We start from the raw sequence: 9,384 nt of genomic DNA, 5'->3' as shown, positions 1-9,384 counted from the left end.
CAAGCATAATTTTATAGACTTCAATCATATCCCCCCTCAGACGTCTCCTCTCCAAACTAAAGAGTCCCAAACGTTGCAGCCTCTCCTCATAAAGAAGGTGCTCCAGTCCCTCAATCATCCTCGTTGCCCTTCTCTGCACTTTTTCTATCTCTTCAATACCCATACCCTTCAAAAAACCATACCCTTGACCACTCCCTTATACTGAATCAACATCACGTTTAATATCATCTTCTAGGCCCGGCAGTTGCTCTCCAGTCTGTTTCAGGTCCCATTAACTGGAGATGCCAGGAGGGGCGGATCGAGGGGTAACTGCGCCCGGGGCACGTGCGACCTTCCCCAGATAAGCCTCCACAGCTCAGGCGGCAGAGCTGGGAATCAAACCCGGTTCCTCCAGATTAGATACACGAGCTCTTAACCTCCTATGCCACTGCTGCTCCTTTAGGCAGAAAGAAAGACAGAGGAAGAAAGAAGAAAAGGTGGCACCTTCTGGATCCAATAGCTTCCTGAGCTCCTGCTCCCACAGAAAAAAAATTTTCACTCCCAAGTTCCCATTCAAAGCAATTTAATTTTAAATAGAAACTCACAATAGGTGCTTGAAGCTAATTTTTGCATGCATCTCTCAAAGACACCAGCTGAGGTGGACGGTGTGTACCAGCCCTGCCCGTTCTTCCAATCACTTGGCTGTTTTTTCAGTCATTACCAAATATTTCATTTTCTCTTTAATATAAATTATCCCTTTTCACTAAACAGATAAAGCCTTGAGCTGTAAAGGAATTGCACAGAAACAAAAGTACAATTTAACCACATCCATTGCAGTGACGTCTTTATCGACAAAACGGGGAAGAAATCCATAAGCCGGATACCGAAGCATCTTTGAAAATATAACAGGAAGTGTTAATACAGCATTTTTAAAGAATGCTATCCATACTGAGCAGAATTAGATCAAACGGATGGGAACGAGGTGCCAACTCGGCAACTCATTATACAAGCAAACACTGTGAAATTTTAATGCCATCATCCTAAGACAATCATTAGACGGTAGCAAAAAATGAGAGTCTTCCCTAGCTAAGCCTCAAGGCTGATTCAAATGCATCTCTTTACAAATGTAAACTTATGGAAGAAATTCCAGGCATTGCAAAAAATCGCATTCATATCCACAACTTCCAAAGTCAGCAGGAGCACAAACTTATCCACCTGCCATCAAAGTCATTCACGCATCCAAGGAATCACCCTGAGAGCCATCCTTTTGGCCTTGAAAACATTCCAGCAGAGGAGTGGTTAGCAGCCTACGACCCAGCAGCCCCTTCACCACCCAGGTTTCATCTAGACTTCATTCAACACAAGAAGGACACAACGGTAATGAACCCAAACCCAGCTTGGAGGGGAGAGCAAAGCCTTATCTGGGAAGGCCAACCATCAATCCCTGAGAAGACCTGCTGGATTTTTCTTGAAGAGATACTTGCTGATGTGTGGGGGTGGGGTGTATTTTGAGTGGCTTTGGACATGGTGGTTATGTAGGGAAAAGGTTCAGTGTCTAGGGTTTCTTCCTTCCCAAAAATCAGACTTCCAAGGAGCTTATAAGATGATGTGAAGAGGAGTCTTCCTTAGCTAAGAAGTTCTTTCCGAGTTTCAGATGTTCTGCTTTGGACTAAACAGATCCAGAGGGAGAAGGAACTGACTGTAGGACTCCTGTCTCTTCCACAATACTGTCACGACATCAGCAATCTTGGTTCCCACGGGATTCTGGTTTCAATTGCCCAGATTTTTCCAGGAAAATCTGTCAAGCACAGCAAACTGGCATAAACCGTGCGGAAGGCAATGTTCTCCCAATGAAAATACTTCGTCCCCATCACCATTGGAACGCTTCGTCCCTTTCCCAACAAGCCTTTGCGTGCCTTTTGCAAACTTCATTATACCCAACCAGTGACTGAGTCTTTCCTCCAGTGGTAATAAAGTGGGGTCTTCGGCCCTGTCCAATCAGGTCTCAAGGAGGTGTCGGGAGACAAAGTCAAAGTCCTTGAAAACGGCCTGCTGCTCCGGTGTGAGAGCCGGGAGGTCATCGGGGGGAGTCAGGACTGCTTTCTGAGAGGTGAACTCCTGGTCAAAGTTGCTGATGTCAGCAGCACCTTTCAAAGTGGGTACAAACGGGGGCTTCACGTTCTTGGCGAACAAGGCATCCCAATCGATCTCCTGGAAAATAGAACAACCCGTGTAACAAAATGTAAAATGATGCACATAGGGGCAAAAAATCCAAACTTCACATACACACTACAGGGGTCAGTCTTAGTTGATAGTTCCATGGGAATGTCAACTCAATGCATGGCAGCTGTGAAAAAGGCTAACTCTATGCTGGGGATAATTAGGAAAGGAATTGATAATAAAACTGCAAAGATTGTCATGCAATGTCGACAGAGAAAATTTTCTCTCACAATACTAGAACTAGGGGCATACATTCCTTCACACAAGTGATTGGTGTTTGGAATATGCTGCCACAGGAGGTGGTGATGGCCACAATCTGGATAACTACCAATCTTGATCCTCCTTGATCTCAGATTGCAAATGCCTTACCAGACCAAGTGCTCGGAAGCAACAGCAGCAGCAGAGGGCCATTGCTTTCCCATCCTGCAGGTGAGCTCCCAAAGGCACCTGGTGGGCCACTGCGAATAGCAGAGTGCTGGACTAGATGGACTCTGGTCTGATCCAGCTGGCTTGTTCTTATGTTCTTAGCTTTAAAAGGGGCTTGGACAGATTTATGGAGGAGAAGTCGATTTATGGCTGCCAATCTTGATCCTCCTTGATCTGAGATTGCAAAGGCCTTAGCAGACCAGGTGCTCGGGAGCAGCAGCAGCAGAAGGCCCTTGCTTTCCCATCCTGCATGTGAGCTCCCAAAGGCACCTGGTGGGCCACTGCGAATAGCAGAGTGCTGGACTAGATGGACTCTGGTCTGATCCAGCTGGCTTGTTCTTATGTTCTTAGCTTTAAAAGGGGCTTGGACAGATTTATGGAGGAGAAGTCGATTTATGGCTGCCAATCTTGATCCTCCTTGATCTGAGATTGCAAATGCCTTAGCAGACCAGGTGCTCAGGAGCAGCAGCAGCAGAAGGCCCTTGCTTTCCCATCCTGCATGTGAGCTCCCAAAGGCACCTGGTGGGCCACTGCGAATAGCAGAGTGCTGGACTAGATGGACTCTGGTCTGATCCAGCTGGCTTGATCTTATGTTCTTAGCTTTAAAAGGGGCTTGGACAGATTTTATGGAGGTGAGAAGCCCTTATTTATGGCTGCCAATCTTGGATCCTCCTTGATCTGAGATTGCAAAAATGCCTTAGCAGACCAGGTGCTCAGGAGCAGCAGCAGCAGAAGGCCCTTGCTTTCACATCCTGCATGTGAGCTCCCAAAGGCACCTGGTGGGCCACTGCAAATAGCAGAGTGCTGGACTAGATGGACTCTGGTCTGATCCAGCTGGCTTGTTCTTATGTTCTTAGCTTTAAAAGGGGCTTGGACAGATTTATGGAGGAGAAGTCGATTTATGGCTGCCAATCTTGATCCTCCTTGATCTGAGATTGCAAAGGCCTTAGCAGACCAGGTGCTCGGGAGCAGCAGCAGCAGAAGGCCCTTGCTTTCCCCATCCTGCATGTGAGCTCCCAAAGGCACCTGGTGGGCCACTGCGAGGAGCAGAGTGCTGGACTAGATGGACTCTGGTCTGATCCAGCGGGCTCTTTCTTACAAAGTTGCATTTAGGGGGGATTTTTTTTCCTGCACTTTGACTCCATGACTCCTGGTCCCAGTCTCTGGAGCAGCAGAAAGCAAGCTGGCTCCCTCTTCAACATGGCATCCCTTCAGATATTTAAACATGGCTATCATGCCACCCCTTGACCTCTTCTCCAGACTAAGCACACCCAGCTCCCTAAGTCTCTCCTCGTACATAGGGCATGGATTCCAGACCTTTTACGATTTTGATCACCCTCGTCTGGACCCGTTCCAGCTTGTCAGTACCCTTCAGATGCTGCTTTATACAAGTCAGAGCCTTGATTCATTCAGCCCAGTCTTTGGCAGCGGTTCTCCAAGGTCCCTAGTAAACATCCAGCTCTGCTGTCTGAGATCTTTTAACTGGGGTTGCATGCAAGAAGGTGCCAAATTCACACTTGGGCTCTTCCCTTGTTCTATGGCTCCTCCCCACTCATCCTCCAGACTCACCCACGTTGCTCATCAGGGATTCCTGTTGGGCAATCTCCCACACAGGCTGCACTCAGGACTGAATATACACAGTTCAACAGCAGAACTGTGCTGGGTTCTTCCAGGCTAGCAATGGACCCGCAAAAACAGAGGCTGCTATCTCCGTTATGAGATGGAGGCACCTCCCTACCTTGAAAAAGGGCTGGATTTTAATCTCCTCGGCATCTGCTACTCCAGCTCCAAGGCGCCGCTCTGGACACTTCCGGAGAAGCTGCAGTAAGAAATAAAACACGAATGTCCACAAAACTAGGAGTGGCACACCCAAGCTGCAGTTTAGGCAGTGGCAGGATCCAAAATTTTTAATAACAGGTTCCGATGGTGGTGGGATTCAAACAGTGGGGCCGTCACAAACACACGCACATCTAGTCCCTGTTGGGCAGGGAGGTTGCTTTCGTAACCCCTTCTCAGCACTCAGAAAATATTAGTAACCACTTCTCTAGAACTGGTGAGAACTGGTTGGATCCCACCTCTGAGTTTAGGGCATCAGAGAGGCACAGATGCAACGCAACAGGCAAAATCCGCCAGTAAATCCAATGGAAACATTGGATGAGACCACCTCTCTGAAGATGCAACACAAGTATGAAAATGAATACTCTCATCTCGTTTACCAGGGGTTTCTGATCTCAGTGAGCCTGTGGGCATTTTGAGAAGAGGTAGTAGGTGCCACCACAAAATGGCTGCCATGGAAGGATGGGGCCAATCAGAAAACAGCTGTCATGGAAGGCTGGGCCAATCAGATAACATTGGAGGCTTCTCTTTTTGAATGAGTGCTCCCTTGGATGCCTTCAGTGCTCCTCTGAAGCATCTCCTATTCCACTGAAGCAAAGGAAAGCCAGGACTGCCAATTTGTTTTGGGAAAGAAGTCAATAGAGAGTGTCTTAACCTACTGCATGTGTATGGTTCTCCAGTTGCACAGTGGCAGATAGGAAGGCGCTCCAAAGGGTGATCACTACTGCACAGAGGATTATCGGCTGCCCTCTCCCCTCCTTGGAAGAACTCTATAATTCCCGAAGCCTAAAGAAAGCCCAAAATATTCTGAGAGACCCGTCTCATCCAGCACACTCTCTTTTTGAACTGTTGCCATCCGGCAGACGATACAGGTCTATCAAAACTAGGACAAAGAGACTTAGAGACAGCTTCTACTCTAGAGCTGTGGCTATGCTAAACTCCGCGGCTTCGTGTTGATGTGTTTGGGGCTGTGTAGGGATGGGTGGAGGAAGGGGAAAGTGAGGATGGGGTATGAGTCTGAAATTGTGTGCATCAAGGAATGCTGCTGTAAATTTCGTTGTGTGTGCACAATGACAATAAAATGCTTATGCTTATAAGGGCCAGGAAACCACCATGTTGGGAGATAGTTGTCCTAGAACAATAGCTGGACCATACCTTACGGATAATAGAGATGGTCTCTGTAGAAAGGAATCGTGGGTAACAGACATCTTCATTGACAATGCTGTCGAAAACCTCTTCTTCGTTGTCACCAGGGAATGGAGACTAGAGGAAAAGCAAAGACTGCTCTAGAGCAGGTAGGGAGACTTCCCTCTCATTCAAGAGTTACCACATGATTTTAAAAACAATAATGGAATGATTTCTTGCTCCTTCCTTCGCTAGGATGCCTGTGTTCTCACAGGGAAGCCTGAGTAACTTTGCAACAAAAGCTTCCACACAAGAAGAGTCACATACCTCGCCAACCAGCATCTCGAAAATGAGCACGCCGAGCCCCCACCAGTCTACAGCCCGGGTATACGAGGGATCCGTTAGCACTTCTGGAGCCAGGAACTCCGGGGTGCCGCAGAAGGTGCTGGTCCGGTCGCCAAAGCCCATCCCTAGAAGGTTGAAAACAGGAAAGCCGTTTCAATACACCAGGAAGATCTGGCCAGAGCAGCGGGCTGGATGTTCCCTGCACTGAAAATTCCAAAACTCAGACAATTCCCACTCCAAGAAAAGCTCAATATTTCACACTGCATGCCTGGCGTCCCCAAACTTTTCCAGTCTGTGGACGTCGATGGAATTCTGCCAAAGTATAGTAGACTCAAGCACAAAATGGCTGCTGCTAGAGGTGCAGCCAAACACACACAGTGCAGAAGGAGAAAGGGAGAATTCAAAAAAGCTATGCTAGGAAAGAGGAGTGAGACAGAATAAAACTGTGGAGGAAGGCTTAATTTCTAACAATCAATCCGTTGAAGCGCGTGGAACCTGCTCATTGCATGATGGGAGAAATTTTTAAAAGGATGGACATTCCGTCAGCAGCAGTTAAGACAGTTAGCGGCAGTTGGCGGCAGTTAAGCTGAGCCTCAGACTGAGCAGAGGGAAAAATAAGATTCTCTCTCTATATATATACACTTGCCTGTATTTAGTTCAGTGAGGGTTGTTCACTGTTTAGTTAGAATTCGAATGTGAAACAAATGAACTGGAACTAAAAAAGTTACTTGTCACCAACAAAAGCTTCACAAACAGCATTTTGATTGTTATTGTTTCTGGAGGAGTGTTTTGCCTCACAAGAAACGAAACTTATTTTTTTTTTAATTAAGCCTTCCTCCACAAAAACAATTGGCCATGCTGGCAGGGGCTGATGGGATTTGTAGTCCATGAACATCTGGATAGCCGCCAGGTTGGAAACTCCTGCCCCATGTCTAAGTCTGCTGGGACCCACATTCCCCTTGCTTCTTGGAAACGATCTGAAAAATGGAATCAGGCCAACCGAGACACCTTGCTTGTGAAAGGGCTGCTGAGAGCGACCATAAAGGCCTTCCTAATTTTGGGCTTCTGCCAGCAGCATGGTTACTAAAGGTTGCCAACCCCCACCAGGAATCCCCACGTTGGGTCTCCTCTCCTTGGGGCCATTCAGTTGGGCAGCAGGGGGTCTCACCAGTCTCAGATTGAGGCCTAGACCTCAATGATGTCAGCATATTAATGTAGCTTTCACAAGTGACAACGTGGGGGGCACTCTGGTATTTGGGAAGAAATTGATGGGAAAAACAGCTCTGACCATAGAGTTTTTGCCTAAATTCCGATGTCATCGGTGATGTGATGATGTCACTTCCTGAAGTGCGCCAATGATGTCGAGGCCTAGGTTTTCATTTGCGACTGATAGGATCCCACTCCCGCTGGTGGCCCGGAGTACATGGCAACCCTACGGCTACTTCTGCTACACTTGGGTGCCCACTGGCAAAAAGTGCAGCCAGCACAATTGGGCCTCCTGCCACCTGGTTGTGGCCTCCTGCCTTCAACCTGTCAGCTCCCCTTTCCTCCAGGATGTACATTTTCTGGCAGAAACACTGGCGCAGGCATTTCTGGCTAAGCCACACGAACATCTGGTGATGGAGATCCAGATGTGGGGCCACTGCCGAGCCCCAAGGGGCAGAGCTCCTGGTCCCAAAACTCTCTGAAATTAATCTTTCCAGCCACAGGGCTAGAAACTTGGTTCCTCTTTCTTTCTTTTTTTCCTTTTAATGAAAGCTACCTAAGAACAGCAAGGTTCTGAATTCTGTATAGGATATCACCATGAACACTTACATGGACTCACAGAGCCCTCACGCGCCCAGGTTTTGTTGTCCAGTCACTCAGTTTAAGAGAGACTGATTTGGAGTGATTCTCAGTATGTTTAGGGTTTTCTAAATCCTGAATAATTTTGGCGTCACTCGTTGACTGGACAGGACAACCTCCTTACTGCTCTCTGACGCCAGAGTTATGACGAAGTTAAACAATACTGCTCCCAACACTGATAGTCTCAAGAAACTCCACAGGGTCAGATGCTCCAAACTAACCATGATCCAAGGTCAACAGGTAGCATAGGCATGGCCCCAATTACTCACCTTCCTTACAAAGTCCAAAATCAGCAATCTTCACAAATCCCCGTGCATCTAAGAGCAGATTATCCAACTTTAGGTCCCTGCAGACATGGCAAAAGGGCGAAATTCAGGAGGAAGAGGCTAACAGACATAGTGTCCACAAGTTGCTCACTAATCATTCTTGGGGCTTATTACACAAAAAGCCCACATATTATCTATCATTTATTACAGTAAATAACATACATGTTCAATGTAGGGCTGTGGTGGCACGATGGTGCAGGCAGAGCAGGGTCTTTTCGGTGGTGGCTTCATCAGTCTGAAACCAATTATTCCCCATGCCACAGCGACAAACCTTTGCAGATGTTTAAGAAACAATATAAAACTAGGCTTTTAAAGCCCCAAGGAATGATGCAGAGGACTGAAAGGCTTCCTTGCACATGGAGCATGTCCACATCACAAACTTTCAAGCCATTTAACAGCCAGTTTCTCTCCACAGGGAATCTAGGAATCTTCATTCTATGAAAGATGTGGTGGTGATTAATGATGCCATTACCCCTATACTGCAGATCTGGAGACAGTGGGTTGCCTAAAAGGAGTTTGTGGCAGAGGCCAGATTTGGACTGCAGACTTCCCAGCTGACACACTTAACCACAACCATCCTGGTATAAGCAAGAGAAGCCACTCATTTGGCACTGCAAAATAATCCTGATACCCTGAAGAGAATGTTCATGTGTTCAAAACACACATTTTTGTGTGTTTTGATGTGTTGTGAGATGTATTGTGTATCGTGCTGAGCTTTTGACCTGAATCCCCATTTTCTATGTCAAGTATTAAGAAGGGTAAAGAAATAAGAAAGCTGAATGGCATTCACGATAGGCACAATACTATCTTCAACACCATACAGCTGGTCCTCATACATTTACAGACTAATTCCAGTAGGCAGGAAAAAGTTCTGGGATCAAAATAAATCCTTCTTATTGCCCACTCATGCAGCTCGCCTTTAAGTTTGTGCATAAAGTGACAACTACAAACTGAAGCTGCAAAGATCATCTATTTGTCCTACATGCAGAAAAGCATGGCTGGCTATACCATTTATTTATTTGCACTATTTGCTTCCAGGCCTGATTCGGCCTCAAGTTGGAGTGATAGCAGAGAAAATGAGCACAGCCACTGGGCAAGGACAGCAGATGAATTTGGCAAGGGTTTTGAAGTTTCACAAGCACTTAAAAATAGGACTTTGCAAAAGAAAACAGTATATACATAAGCAAAAGAAATTGTGCCATGTTTTCAGCTAGGCCCTAGGGCCGTGGTGGCGAACCTACGGCACTCCAAATGTTCATGACCAATTGGCCATGCTGGCAGG

The 9,384-nt window shown here is 46.9% G+C and overlaps 1 protein-coding gene across 1 annotated transcript in view; it reads right to left on the bottom strand.

The window, feature by feature from the left end:
- Window positions 1-545: 545 nt before the first annotated feature.
- LOC125441572 (serine/threonine-protein kinase N2-like) overlaps window positions 546-9,384 on the bottom strand; it is a 10,697-nt gene continuing 1,858 nt past the window's right edge. The window contains exons 4-8 of the mRNA XM_048512180.1: window positions 8,046-8,122; window positions 5,914-6,056; window positions 5,617-5,724; window positions 4,364-4,444; window positions 546-2,190 (exon numbers count right to left, since the gene is read on the bottom strand). Of these exons, the coding sequence (XP_048368137.1) occupies window positions 1,978-2,190; window positions 4,364-4,444; window positions 5,617-5,724; window positions 5,914-6,056; window positions 8,046-8,122 (622 nt within the window). The 3' untranslated portion in view covers window positions 546-1,977. The remainder of the gene's footprint in view (window positions 2,191-4,363; window positions 4,445-5,616; window positions 5,725-5,913; window positions 6,057-8,045; window positions 8,123-9,384) is intronic.

Source organism: Sphaerodactylus townsendi, linkage group LG12, assembly GCF_021028975.2.
Source record: "Sphaerodactylus townsendi isolate TG3544 linkage group LG12, MPM_Stown_v2.3, whole genome shotgun sequence".
Taxonomy (NCBI): Eukaryota; Metazoa; Chordata; class Lepidosauria; order Squamata; family Sphaerodactylidae; genus Sphaerodactylus; species Sphaerodactylus townsendi.
This window is presented reverse-complemented; position numbering and strand designations above follow the sequence as displayed.